At 33.3% G+C, this 13885-nt stretch overlaps 3 protein-coding genes across 4 annotated transcripts; 1 reads left to right on the forward strand and 2 right to left on the reverse strand.

Annotated features, from left to right (window-relative positions):
* The first annotated feature begins 708 nt into the window (after positions 1 to 708).
* Positions 709 to 2805, forward strand: LOC107909441 (60S ribosomal protein L8-3). The gene is made up of 2 exons (XM_016836952.2): positions 709 to 1350; positions 2314 to 2805. The coding sequence occupies exons 1-2, from the start codon at positions 911 to 913 to the stop codon at positions 2654 to 2656; spliced, it is 783 nt and encodes a 260-aa protein (XP_016692441.1). The 5' UTR covers positions 709 to 910; the 3' UTR covers positions 2657 to 2805.
* A 274-nt stretch (positions 2806 to 3079) lies between these two features.
* On the reverse strand, positions 3080 to 5624 carry LOC107909442 (uncharacterized). 2 transcript variants are annotated; one of them, XM_016836953.2, is made up of 6 exons: positions 5481 to 5624; positions 5291 to 5374; positions 5119 to 5203; positions 3870 to 3958; positions 3524 to 3635; positions 3080 to 3425 (listed from the first exon to the last, which is right to left on the reverse strand). In XM_016836953.2, the coding sequence occupies exons 1-6, from the start codon at positions 5517 to 5519 to the stop codon at positions 3208 to 3210; spliced, it is 627 nt and encodes a 208-aa protein (XP_016692442.2). In that variant the 5' UTR covers positions 5520 to 5624; the 3' UTR covers positions 3080 to 3207. The 2 variants fall into 2 exon arrangements, with proteins under 2 accessions (XP_016692442.2, XP_040945462.1); XM_041089528.1 differs by having other exon boundaries at positions 5291 to 5377; positions 5481 to 5572.
* A 2739-nt stretch (positions 5625 to 8363) lies between these two features.
* On the reverse strand, positions 8364 to 12080 carry LOC107909440 (NAC domain-containing protein 37). Its single transcript, XM_016836951.2, has 4 exons — positions 11967 to 12080; positions 10362 to 10573; positions 9999 to 10270; positions 8364 to 8986 (listed from the first exon to the last, which is right to left on the reverse strand). Exons 2-4 carry the CDS (start codon positions 10513 to 10515, stop codon positions 8468 to 8470), a joined length of 945 nt encoding a protein of 314 aa, XP_016692440.1. The 5' UTR covers positions 10516 to 10573; positions 11967 to 12080; the 3' UTR covers positions 8364 to 8467.
* Positions 12081 to 13885: the final 1805 nt, after the last annotated feature.

A 13885-nucleotide genomic window follows, 5' to 3' on the forward strand; every position in this document is an offset into this window, starting at 1 on the left:
GAGATTTGTCATAATTTCAAGATATTGTTGCCATTTGCAAGAACTCAATTCACATTATTTTTTTGTTGGGTTGCCGTTTTTACAAGGTTAAACTCGAGCTCGACTCAAAATTCGAAGCTCGATTGAATATCTGTTTTTAAGTTCGAACTCAGTTAAAGATATCATCGAGCTTGAGCTTGATTAAGTTCATTTATCAATTTTTGTACTCAAGCTCAAGCTCAATTCGATAATTAAGCTTAGGGTTAATAATATATACAAGGTTAGTAATGTAATATGATAATATAAACATATGAAAAGCTCGATAAGACTTGTGAGCTGTTAGTGTCAAGTATTACTAAGCTCGAATTCGGCTCAATCATAGCTCGAGAATGTAATTAGAATGATTAACGGTTAACGATAGTTTAGGGATGTATTTAGAATGATTTAAAGTTTATGGAACAATTTAGAATGAGAGCCATAGTTTGAGGATGTTTTGTGCAATTAACTCTTAAATTAATGATTTAGTAATGAAATAACCTTATTGATATAACATTGATAGTTTCAGGATGTAATTAGAATGTTTTAAAAGTTTGGGACCAATTTAGAATGAGTCATAGTTTGGGGACGTTTAGTGCAATTAACACATTAAATTAACCCAAAGAAAATTGAAATTTTGTATTTGGGCCCTTTAAAAGGCTATAAAAGGCTTTTATTTTTGGGTTGAACAATGCAGCAAATTTTAATTATTTTAAAGCCCTAAATCCCCAAAATCCGATCTATAAACCCTAAAATTCAATTTAAAAGCCCAAATCCCCAAATTCCAATCTAAAACCCCTAATCCTCAACCCCTCCTATCCCTTTTTCACTAAGCTCTCTCTCCCCATCGGCCGCCTCCAAGAGAAGACAGAGAGGTCTCCTCACAACCACCGTAATGGGTCGTGTCATTCGAGCTCAACGTAAGGGTGCCGGTTCGGTCTTCAAGGCCCATACCAACCACCGGAAGGGTCCCGCCCGTTTCCGCAGCCTCGACTTCGGTGAACGGAACGGTTACCTCAAAGGTGTCGTCACCGACGTCATTCACGACCCTGGCCGTGGCGCTCCGTTAGCCCGCGTCGTTTTCCGCCACCCTTTCCGTTACAAGAAACAGAAGGAATTGTTCGTCGCCGCCGAGGGTATGTACACCGGACAGTTCGTGTATTGTGGTAAGAAAGCTACCCTTATGGTTGGAAATGTGTTGCCCCTTAGATCTATCCCTGAAGGAGCTGTCGTTTGCAACGTTGAGCACCATGTTGGTGACCGTGGGGTTTTCGCTAGAGCTTCTGGGGATTATGCCATTGTTATTAGTCACAACCCCGATAATGATACCACCAGGTATCTCATTTTTAAGCTGTTTTAACCGTGATTTTGATTTGGGTCTGTTTTACTGTATGTGATGAACTGATGATTTTCTATGCTGCTTTGATTGTTGGTTAGCGCTATTTTTATACATTTTGCTATAATCTTGGGTTTGATGTGGATATTATTGCTTAATTGTATGCCTAGCTTATGAGGAAGAACTGTAATGCAATTGTTGGATAAATGTTGCTTGGTTCTTAACTCATGGAATGCAAATTGGCGGATAACATGAGCATAAGCAAAAGGATTCTGAATTTGATCCATAACTCGGGTTTTAGCATTAAAAAAGTATATCTTGAGTTCAAAATTTCTTATTACAATCCTACATTCGGGTTTCAGATCTATGTGTAGTGTTGAGTATCACTGGCCTTTATATGTGATAACCTTTGATTGTAAATTGGCCCTATTTATGCATTTTGCTATGATCTAAGGGTTACTGTTGATATCTGTGCTTAATTGTATGCCTAGTTTATGAGAAAGTACTGTAATGCAATTAGTGTGAAAGGCTGCTTAAAATGAAAAATGCATTCGGAACGATGAGTGTTGAGTATTACAGGCCTTTATATGTAATGATTTTCTATATTTCTTTGATTGTTGATTAGCCCTATTTATGCATTTCGCTACAATCTAAGGCTTACGGTTGATATACGTGCTTGACCGTTTGCCTAGTTTATGAGAAAGGACTGTAATGCAATTAGTAGGTGAAGGTTGCTTAAAATGAAAAATGCATCTCTTAAAGCACATCGGTAGTGTTTAGTTGAGTATTACTTGTCTATACATGTTAAATTTCACTGTCTTGTTGGTACCTGCGTGTTTCGATGATAATTTTTGCTTAACCTTGAAATTAGATTGGTAGAGCTTAATTATAGGTGGACATTGGTGGAAGTTCGGAGTAATTAGCTGTTCTAGCAATGAACTTTTGGCTTTTAATCTTTACAGGATCAAGCTTCCATCTGGTTCTAAGAAGATTGTTCCAAGTGGCTGTCGTGCAATGATTGGCCAAGTTGCAGGTGGTGGTAGGACTGAGAAACCTCTCCTCAAGGCTGGTAATGCTTATCACAAGTTTAGAGTGAAGAGGAACTGCTGGCCTAAGGTGCGTGGTGTAGCTATGAACCCTGTTGAGCATCCCCATGGAGGTGGTAACCATCAACACATCGGTCATGCTAGTACTGTTAGGCGTGATGCTCCTCCTGGACAGAAAGTTGGTCTTATTGCTGCTAGGAGAACTGGTAGGCTCAGAGGACAAGCTGCTGCTACTGCTGCCAAAGCTGACAAGGCTTAGGCTTAGGATATTACTTGCTGTAATTTTAGTTCTTTTGGCATTCATATTTTACATTCAAAAGTATTTAAGACCTTTATGCTTGAAAATGTGTTTGAATTACCAGATATTGGTACTGTTTTGAGTTGTTTGAGCAATGATTTTGTTTTTTATTCGGATTTTTACTCATGTTTTTGGTATTTGTTGTTTTTGGTTTTTACCCCAGTTTTATGTTCGAGTTTTTTGAATCGGAGTTATCAGGTTTGAATTATTTTGAATTTTGGTATCTTCAAGTTCAAAGTTATTTTCAGTTACTTATATGGAACATTTTATGGTCAAAGGCTCGAGTCAGTTCAGTTTGTGTTTGTTAATAGAGTCTGATTTTCGAGTGACAAGTCTGGTGGTGTTGAATTGCTAATTAAGCCAAGTGCTACACCCTGAGAAGCCTTTAATGAAGGCATCCATAGTATCTGTATTCAAAGTTTAATGCAAGTACACAAAATAACTAAAATCTCAAAGAAGTGTTAATGGTAAAAGAATAGGTCAATTATGTACGGATGAGACACTTTTAAGTGTCACTCTAATTTGTCTTCTATAGATATTGAACTTTGCTTTATAGGTTCAACACTTTGATTTGCTGTCGAGTTTGCAGTGGCAACTGTGAATGGCTTGATGGACGATCGAAGAGGTTCTGGCCCCTCCGCTGCAATTCTCTTACACAATGAGTCACAATTGCTAAGGACCTCAGTTAACCTTCCTTTAAGATCCCCAAGCTCCACTTGCAATGTGTGAACTACATTCATTATACAAAGATATAACTACTTGAGATTTTAAAGAGAAATCATTAGATTTTTCGAAATGTTTAGCTATTCGAGAGGAAAGTCGAATTACCTTCTGAGAAATGTTGTGAAGTCGTCTTCATCGTGGAAACTGAGTAATTAAAACGTTGGAGAAGTTTAACTGCCAAAGCATCTGCAGCTTCTATTTTGTTTTCTATCTCTTCCTGCAATTAATGAAATGTCCCAAACGTATACATTTGAGCAAAAAAAAAAAGGGACTCTGTATACTTAATTCTTCATAAAATCGAAATAATGGCAAAAACTTCTGCCTTGATCTTAACTTGATAGAAAATAATGGAACATAGAATAATAAAAACGATCCACAACAGAAGTAATCTACCCTATGATGTTGCAACAACTGTTCTCGTACTTGTAAATTTATGACAGATATGGCACACCTGTTTCTTGCTAATCTCTCGAGCTTTCTCCTCCTGCCAATCACGATACATTGAGAAAAGCTCCAGCAACACCTTTGGATTCACAGTACCTATTTTGATGGTCCAAAAGAAATAATGTAAAGCCAGTGAAAAAAGCTATTGACAACCATAGAACAAAATCAGAAAATATTTAGCACTTCAAGAGTGTATTCAAGATCATAGTAACCAGTTATACCCCAAATCACCATAATTTCTGAAAAAGTAATTAAGGTTTTTTTTACCCTCCAACATTAATTAACTTTTATCTTCTTCTCTTCCATCTATTTTTAACTTTATGCATATGCGTTTCCCCCGGAAATACACTTATTTAGGTATATGCATAACAAGAGTACTTTGTATATGCATAACAAGGTGATTAAAAAGCAATCTATACCCGATACACCATTGTTGCACTCATCATCTCATCCCTAAAACAACACTAAGCAAATAGACAAACAAGTGAATAGAAGCCTTTAATGAATGCGAAGTCAAAAACACGTGGATGCAAATCTAATGAGGCTTAAACCGGGAATGACACTCCTAATAGCTATACAACATATACAGTATATAGCTGCATAAAGAACCTGTCTTGTATAAATACCATTGAATCTAATGGATCACTCCGATACCACTCCCTTGGGTAAGCTAGTCTAATTATTCTTAGCTCCTTGGCTTCCTTATGAACTTGATAACTGGTAAAAGCTTAGCTCAGCCAAGCAAGAAGTTATAAATTCACAATGTTTGATGACTGGTATAACGAGATCTTACCAGCCAAAACATTCATCAGGCAGAAAAAGTCTCCAATGAGATGAAATCACAAGGTTAGATGACTGGTATACTGTAATCTTACAAGTATACACATTCATCAGAAAAGAAAAAGGCTCCAATGACTGAAACTCAGCATTTCACTATGAATAAAGTCGTAAGCCACAACAGTCTAATGTTAGCCAATTTCTTCATATATAGGGTTCGAGCATAAAATTTGAACCCAATTATAAATTTTGCAAAGTACTATCAGTTTCGCTTCAAGGCTCAAACAGAAAAGGCTTCATCTTTCTGGGTTTTATCAACCAAAAAACCCTAATTCACTGATATAAACTATAAAGCAAGCAAAACGTAATAAAATTCCCAAAAATCCCTTTTTCACTAATGAAAACATTAGATAGAGTAACTTTCAGAGCTTATTAGGGAGTAATTTTCTAAAAATTGTAAGAAAAGTCAAGCGCAAAACCTTGAGCCGAAGATGATGATGGTTTTCTCACTAAAATGTCAGTTAAGCTACCCTCCGTCGGCGGCGCCGTCAGTATCGGAGACGTCTACAATTCACAAAAGAAACCTTCAAATCCCTTAGCTTTTAACGGTGACATAATAATTCATAAAACAAAGAATAAAAAAGAACTTACAATTTTAAGGGATTTGAGCTTCTCTAAAATGGGATCAATTGTTTCCGATCGCTTTGAAATTGTAGTGATTTGATCGCTCGAACTCTTCTTTGCCCAATAATAATAATCAATGTTAACAGAAATTAAAGCTATAAACAAAATCCAGCTGAAGAAAAGCTTCGAAAAATGTCGAGAAAAATTGAAAACTTACCGATGAAGAACCTAGTAGGGCAGATTCAGAGGCACCCATTGCTGCAAGCTTCAATCTTTTTTTTTTTTTTTTACTCTCAGGGGTTCACTTCGATAACTACTTCAACTGAAAATCCACACGTGTAAAATTCCTTTTTTTTCACACGAGTCGGGTTAACGGAGGGTAATAGATTAACTTAAAATCTTGTAATTTTTTAAGGGCTAAAAGAAGAAATTTTCATTTTTAAGTTCAGTCAGGTAAAAGTATCATGGAGGCCCCTGAATTGATAGCCGGATTGCATTTTTTCCCTTTATTTAAAAATTGGGCAAATTAGTCCCTCTACATTAGATCAAAGAGTAAATTGGCCATTTTGTTAAAAATTTCATGTTTCTACTATTAAAAATTGGTCCACGTACGTCAGCATGAGGCACACATGACACGCCACACATTACTGTCTAGTTATTTTGTAGCCATGCCGGTTTTTAATAATATAAATATATAAAATTTTTAACAAAAATTATCAATTTCCTTTTTGATCTAATATACATAGATTAATTTATTTTTTTAAATAAATAAGAGTAAAATATAATCTAACCCTTAATATAGAGACCTTTATTGATCAGCGAAGTTCCTTCGTTCTTTGAATGCAATAATGACATATTAGCACAAAGAATGGGGATGCTATTTCTTCTAAGCTTTAATCCATCAATGTTGTGCCAAAGGATGTAGAGATATGGAGAAAGGTGAAGGGAAAATGGAAATTGTGCTTTTAGTTTCAGAATATTTATAAAATTTTAATTAAATAAACGGTAAAATTATAGTTTAGTCCTCCAAAAATGATAAAATTTTAATTCAATTCTTCTAAAAATTATAAAGATAAATACCGATACAATGTTAAATTTGCATTTTAACTCTCATATAAATATATAACTCAATCTTCACCATGAAAAAAAATTCTAACTTGACCCCCTTGTTATGGATATAAATTAAGAATCTCTTTGGCTGAACTCTCTCGATGTACTTGGAAACCGATAGTAGAGAGGGAGGCCACGACCCTTTGAATCCACCAAAAGGGAAAGCTCGTAGTTTAGCACTAAATGTTTACATTTTTTTTTCTTTCTTCAAGTTAAATTGGATCAATAACATTTTTAAAATGAGTTAAATTGTTTTTTTTAAAATTAAAAGTTAACTTAAACATTAATTTTTTAATGATGTTGACGTAACAACTCAGATGACAACCCACGTATACTTTATGCTGACATGACACTAATTGTCTGATATGTCATGCCAACAAACAATTTGAAATTTATAAAAATAATCAAAAATAAAATAAATTCAAATTTTAAAAAAATATATAAAAATTTTATAAAATTTCAAAAGAATTAACATGAAGTACATGTGAGTTGTTATTTGCGTTGCGATGTTTAAAAATTTAACATTTTAACCAGTATTTCTGTTAAAAACAACAACGATTCAAAATTTTTTTAAAAGATTGTTGGTCTTTTTTAAAAAAATTAAATACCAAATTTAATTAATTTAAACAAAAATTAAATTAACAAAAGATATAAACAGATAATGCAATATAGTCATTTGATGAATAAAGTTAAACTTTGATGAATAAAGTTAAACATCTTTGTTGGTCAAATATGATGGCAAAAAATAAAAGATGAAATGTCATTTCTCATTGAAATGTCTCTATCTGTTTAAAAAAAATTCAATTATTTAATAAATAAAAAATTAATAAATTTTCATATAATATTTTTTAAAATAATTTTTAAATATTATTTTTAAGTTATTTTAAATATAAAATATTTATTTTTATATTATAAAAATTAAAATTAAAACTTTGTATATTAAAAAAGTGTACGAAGCTCGAATCGAGGTATATATAATTTCTTTGATTAAAATTAAAATTGGTAAGTACATTACACTCCTAAAAGAAGGAGTCAGGTTCGAATCATAAAGACGACATTGTTAGTAAAGACATCCATAAATCTCGAACATAAATTATAAAACGGGTATAAAAAAAAAGGAGGCATGCATGGCTATCGCATGCGAGACAAGCTATGGGGCCACGATGTTCACGCATTAACTAAAACCTTTGATAATTCAAATCAATCAAAAAAATAAATAAAAAGAATCAATCAAATTTGTTTCTTTTCTAAAAAAATGTAATTATTTTAAGATAATATTTGTCTTTTTGTTTTTACTATGTATTTTTTAGTAAAATATCGGGAATCAGGTTGTATTTTGTATTTTTATTAAAAAAAGAGTAAATTAGTTCTTATATATTAGACCAAATAATAAATTAATTGGTCATTCTGTTAAAAGTTTCATCCATTTTTATGGTTAAAAGCTGGTCTCTGTATATCCACATAAGATACATGTGGATGTCATATCTCACTGTCTGATTATTCTGCTAGCCATGCCAATTTTTAACAGTACAAATAGATGGAATTTTAAATATCAATCTAATGTACGGGGATAAATTTGCTCATTTTTTAAGTATAGGAAGCAAAATATAATTTGACTCCTACTGCATTATTTTGAAGTTTGAATTGTTTCAATACAACTAATTCAACTTATAAGAATTCTTCGGCATCAAATAAAAGATTTCGGGATTGTGCTAATGAGGTCTTAGAAATATTGACAAAGGATGAAGTCATAGGACTGTTTACGTATTTAGATTTGAATCTTACTATGCTTAATTGCTATGTGAAGGATTCGTGAGACCCACTCGATACTTTTAATGGCTTTTTTTTCTTTTTTTTTGGTGAATTATAAGAGGTGGGTAAAACTTTAACAACAAAACAACTAGCCTAACTCGAATTCAGAGCACACTTAAAATTGTGAATACCCTGAACATCAGACCAACACACAACATAGTTTAAAAGCCGACAAAAATAATTGAATGGAGTACTAATTTCACAACCAAATTTTTACAAAATTTTAAAAATGTATCATTACCCATCAAGATTTATAATATACTAAAACCAATATAAGCACTTTCAGTTATCAAATAAGCAGATTCCAATATCTGAAGTCAATAACTCATTCAACTTATTCCCTTCTTCATCTCCACCATTATTACTACACTGCAACAACAGCACCGCCATATCTGATATTTCACCATTTGTATCAGCTCCAAAGCTCGAACCACCTTCATCACCACCACCGTATCTAATCTCTTGACTCAGCTGAGAAGCTACAAACTTGTCGAGGTCTCTCCAATCAGTCACTTCCTTAGTGTTTGGCAGCTTCTTTATTAATGGCATTGAAGGGCTCTCTAGTTGAGGAAGCTGTAGGAACTGATCATAGTGATCGATAAAGTTCAAATTGTTTGCCTTTATAATCTCTTTTTTAAAATTCTGGGTTTGTCTTGAAATGTCAGCTAGTGGATCAAAAATGGCGGAACTGGTAATCCCACTTGGTTCATCCTGGAAAATGGTCGTGTCCCACCCTTGTATGGTCTTGTTTTGGCTACTGGTTCTCTTCTTAAATGCTCGACAAACCACCCATCCTTCCTCCTGCAAGAAGTTTGAAAGTTTAGAGACTAAATTATAAATATACAAAGAGAATAAGGAGTTAAAGCATATTTCAACCTAAATTTTTTCATTTTTCACGAAAGGTTAATTGCACATGGAGTCCCTAAACTATGGACTAGGTTCTAAATTTGTCCTAGGTTGAGAACCCGACGTATTAGTACAATTTCAATTAAGTTCTTACGTTTATCCACGCCCCTAGTTCTTTTTTTTTCTTTTTAACACAATAGTCAATCTAAACTATCCATGCGGTAGACATATCACAGTGTTTTAAATATGCTCAGTACTATATTTGAACTAACATTTAACGCTTAAGTTGATGTAACTGAGGACCAATCTAAAATCGAGACTATAATTTTGAAACACTTGATGTAACTAACTTTTTTAGTTTTCAAATGTGTTTTTGAGGTAGATATTATAGCAATGGTGGTGGTTATATATGAATGCTATAGAGGAGAAATGGAATTTTTCTTTTCAAAAAAAAAAACCCCATGCTTGAAAGTTAGACTAATCATCTTTTTTGACCTAGAAATCATATTATGTTAGACATTTAAGCAAAAAAACAAAAAAAAAGTTGCTTCCTTTTCTCATATAGATTGAATAGTGGGTAAATTACAAAATAAGTCCTAAAAAATATTAGGTTATATATTTTTTCTCTCATGGCGTGTAAGTTAATATAGAAATTATAAACACTATACATACCATATGTTTTTCAATTTTAAAAAATCCTTCACTTATTTAGTTAATTAATAACCCCCAGAATATTTGTGACTAAATCACAAAAAAAGAAACTTATAGACCCTCGGAAAATAAATTTTCCTTGAAAAAATAAACACCAACTATTTCGTCACAAAAAAAGTTAGGGTTCTAATCATCTTGTCCTAATAAAGGGTAGAGACTTTAAAATACTTTCTGTTTCGTGACTGATGGTCAATATTTATACACTATAAGTATACATATATGTTACGTCTGTGTGTGTGTGTATGTAAATGCTTACCCGGGGAGGGCCATTCTCATCGGATTCGAGCCTATATTCATGTATGATCCAATCTGTTTTTTGCCCGGTCGGAGCCCTTCCTTTGTAGAAAACCAAGGTCTTCCTCATCCCAATCAACCTCGATTTATCGTAAACTGCCTTGTCCCGTCCCGTTGCTTTCCAGAAACCGGCGACAGTCGCTCTATTAGTCCTCGTCCCTGTCGGATACTTCTTGTCCTTGTGGCTGAAAAAATACCACTCGTTTTGCTCCTCGTACCCGATCCGACACCTCTCTACATTCCAATCACCAATATCCAACTCTTTACATAAAATGAAAACCCTAAAAGGAGAAATGAAATTGAAGTGTGGGATGGTGCTTTGTACCTTGAAGGTCCCATGGTTCGATCCTATACAGATCGATGTCTCTTATAACATCGAGATCGATCTTCTTCGATGCAATTTTCTTCCTCAGATAGTAGCCGACAAGCTCTTCGTCAGTCGGGTGGAACCGGAACCCGGGTGGGACACATGACTCCATTGATCCACAATATTAACACACCAATAACAATATCCGCTCTTTTATAGCTTCTTCACCCCTAAATCATAATTAGAAAAAGGTTGAAGAAAGTAATGAAAAGTTTCTCCAAGTTGACAAGCATTATATACATACATACCTATATGTATAATCAATAGTAATTAACATTAAAACCCTCTTAGAAGCAAAATTAAGGCATGACTATAAAACAAAACCTATTATTTCATAGATTAAAAAACTAGATGTGCAAATGGAAAAAGGCAAAAAAAGAAAAAAAATGCATGAGGGGTGTGTTTGTTAAGAGAACACTTGGAAGGGACAACTAGATGTTTGAGCTAATGATGTTGTCTTGTGTTGGTGAATGGTGGAAATGATGTATCAAGAACGGGGTTTTTCCATTACTATATAAAAAACTTGTTAAATTATGATTTTGGTCCTCTATTATGCTCAAATTTGAGTAGGAACTTAAAAAAAAGTGTTAACTATTCTAGCCACCTAAAAGTATTATAAAAGTAAAAGAACCAAATTTATATTAATCTAAAGTGCAATTATAAGCAAGGTAGAAAGGGTGTAATAAAAAGGGTTCGAAACAAACAAAAATTACTCTTTTGAGAGTAGAATATATATTAATAAGTTTGGGATTTTCGAGTTTTTCTATGATCTGATTTGAAAAAGTTGAAAATGTAATTTTAGTCCCTAAATTTGATAATTAACTTTATTGTGGTATCTAAACATGGTAACTAGGTCTATTTTAGTTTAAGAATTTGGATTTTATAAGGATTTGATGATATGACACGTATCAAACCCTGAAGTTTAGGGATTAAAATAGACTAAATTGTCAAATTTAGGGACTACAAATTATATTAACCCTAAAAAGTTGTATAAATGGAACAAGGTGGATGACGTTATCACAATTAAGCACGCGTTTGGTTTGAAAGAGAGACCATAAAAAAATGAAAAGCTTTTTCTCGACAGAACACAGTTTTCCATCGGATCAAAACCTGACAAAAGTGAAAAGAGATTTTAAAGAAAGAAAAAAACCCCCGACTCCTCTTTCACTTGTCAGTTGCAGAAGTTATTGTCTCATTGCAAATGAAAGGCCACTGTCAAACTTTTATCTGTTAGTCGAGGATTCCCATAACACAACAACTGACCTAAAATCAGAAAAAATAGTTCCTGGGTTTTTGCTGTATACAGTTTTTCATACATTCAAATCCAAAATATGACACTCTGAACTGATTATATTCTGGTTTTTTAAGGTTATAATGTCAATGGCATTCATGTTTTCATAGGGAAAATCAGACCAGTTACGATCTTGTAAGATTTCAGACCAGTTAAGGATATTATCTTCTGTATATGCTCTAACATTACCAAATGGTGACATGACACGAACACGATACTAAACTTGAAAAAAGATGAGTTTTTCTTTTTCATGCAGAAATGTAGAAGCTTACCTCGATTTTGTTAACTGGCGGTCGTGTTTCAAGTTTGAGAGACAAAGAAGAAATGAGTAAGAAGAAGACAAAAGGGAAGGGAATTGAAGAATAGAGAGACAAAAATGGAGGAGTGAAATGAAGAGAATATATAAAAGGGATGGGGAGGGAAAGGACCGCTCTATATTGCGCATGGGGGTTGATTGATGGCACTCCCCATTTCGCTTACGTCAATGCATAGCTAAACTAGTTTTAGTTAAAAAGGTAAAACTGTAAAAACAGTCAATTTTGTTTTACTCAGATTACATTTTAGTCATTTATGTTTAAAATGTTACGTTTTAGTCACTTACGTTATCGTTTTGTTACGAAGTGGTCACTCTGTCATTAAGCTTTGTTACCCCCTAACGGCAATCCTACATAGCAGTCCAAATGAGTTTTAAATGCCAAGTTGGATATCTAATTGGGATGAGAAATGTTTTTTCAATCAACATGAAAAAGAAAACTACAAGAAAAAGGAGACGAACGGTTTTTCTTTTCCAGTTTAAGGTGTAATTAATTTAAAAATTTTCAATTCAAGTTGACATTTAAAACCCATTTAGATTGCCACGTAGCCTTGTCGTTAGGGAGGTAAAGGAGCTTAACGGTAGAATGACCACTTCATAACAAAACGATAATGTAAGTGACTAAAACGTAACATTTCAAACATAAGTGACTAAAATGTAATCTGAGGCAAACAAAAGTGACCATTTTTGTAGTTTACCTAGTTAAAAAAGATAGTGTCAATTTCGTTTGGGTAAATTACAATAAAGCTCACTCAATTATGGTTTTCTTTTTCTTTTTTAATTACCTAATCATGAAAAGTTACAAAATGATCACCCAACTATCTTAGATTTTTGGGTGTTTCTATTTTTACATTAGCTAGCTGGTGACCAAAAAAGACAAAATTGAATAGTTAAATGATCATTTTATAACTTTTCACAGTTGGGTGACTAAAAAAAATCATAACTAGGTGACTACTAATGTAGTTTACCCTTTAAAATTTTAAATTATTTCAGTTTAAGTAATTTTGAGTTTAAATTATTTTAAGTTTTAAGGTTATTTTGATCAGCTCACTACGGGTTTCAATCATTTCAAGTTCACAAATCATTGACAACACACATTCCTATGATTTATACATGACCAGTGATGTCATATTAAAACACATTATATATTAATAAATTAAAAAATAATTTTAAAAATCATTAAAGATAAATAAATTCATTTTTTTTCAAATGACATCTTATGATTCATTAATGGTGTATGAACTTATATAAATATAAATTCTTGTGCCAATGAAGCTTTGACATTGTTAGTTAAGACTAAAACCGTAAGCCTTTGGGCACATAGGTTCAAATCTCACTACACATGATATAAAAAAGGGTAGGTAGGAGCCTTCACCCACTTAATTTAGTGAAATTACCTTATAAGCCCTTGAATATACATAATAAAATGGTAAAATTTTAATTCTGACCTTCCAAAATTTTACAATTTGATTTCGACCCTCCATAATAAAATGTTTAACTTTGCCCCTGAGTCTCACCATTTCTGTTTTCCATGTGTGGGTTTCTAATCTAAACGAGTTTTATTCGACTCTTTACATTTTGTATTTTGTATTGATTGAATTCTTTATAGTTGCTCGAACTTATCGAAATATTTCAATAAAGTCCCTTTCATTTTCAATCTTCTTGACACACTTGCCACGTTGGCAGTCCATAACCACAACCTCGGCCACCTATTGCCGCCAAACGACCGCCCTGTCCGAGCTGTCCTTTTTCTTCCCTAGCTTGCTGACATGTCATCTCTTTTTCTAAATTACCAAAAACTCCTTTCAATCCCAAAGCTGTTCCGGAGACACTTTTAAGGATATTTCAGTCATTTCAAGTAGAAATTAGGGCCTCCGA

The sequence above is a fragment of the Gossypium hirsutum genome, chromosome D03 (genome assembly GCF_007990345.1).
Source record: "Gossypium hirsutum isolate 1008001.06 chromosome D03, Gossypium_hirsutum_v2.1, whole genome shotgun sequence".
NCBI classification, from domain to species: domain Eukaryota; kingdom Viridiplantae; phylum Streptophyta; class Magnoliopsida; order Malvales; family Malvaceae; genus Gossypium; species Gossypium hirsutum.

Excerpts from the sequence above, each read along its gene's own strand:
- LOC107909441 (XM_016836952.2), top strand. The coding sequence starts at position 911 with ATGGGTCGTGTCATTCGAGCTCAACGTAAGGGTGCCGGTTCGGTCTTC. Across the intron at positions 1,351-2,313 it reads CCCGATAATGATACCACCAG|GATCAAGCTTCCATCTGGTT; the intron begins GTATCTCATTTT and ends TAATCTTTACAG.
- LOC107909442 (XM_041089528.1), bottom strand. The coding sequence starts at position 5,519 with ATGGGTGCCTCTGAATCTGCCCTACTAGGTTCTTCATCG. Across the intron at positions 5,378-5,480 it reads CCCTACTAGGTTCTTCATCG|AAGAGTTCGAGCGATCAAAT; the intron begins GTAAGTTTTCAA and ends TATTGGGCAAAG. Across the intron at positions 3,959-5,118 it reads ATCATCATCTTCGGCTCAAG|GTACTGTGAATCCAAAGGTG; the intron begins GTTTTGCGCTTG and ends CCATCAAAATAG.
- LOC107909440 (XM_016836951.2), bottom strand. The coding sequence starts at position 10,515 with ATGGAGTCATGTGTCCCACCCGGGTTCCGGTTCCACCCGACTGACGAA. Across the intron at positions 10,271-10,361 it reads CGAACCATGGGACCTTCAAG|AGAGGTGTCGGATCGGGTAC; the intron begins GTACAAAGCACC and ends ATTGGAATGTAG. Across the intron at positions 8,987-9,998 it reads ATGAGAATGGCCCTCCCCGG|GAGGAAGGATGGGTGGTTTG; the intron begins GTAAGCATTTAC and ends AACTTCTTGCAG.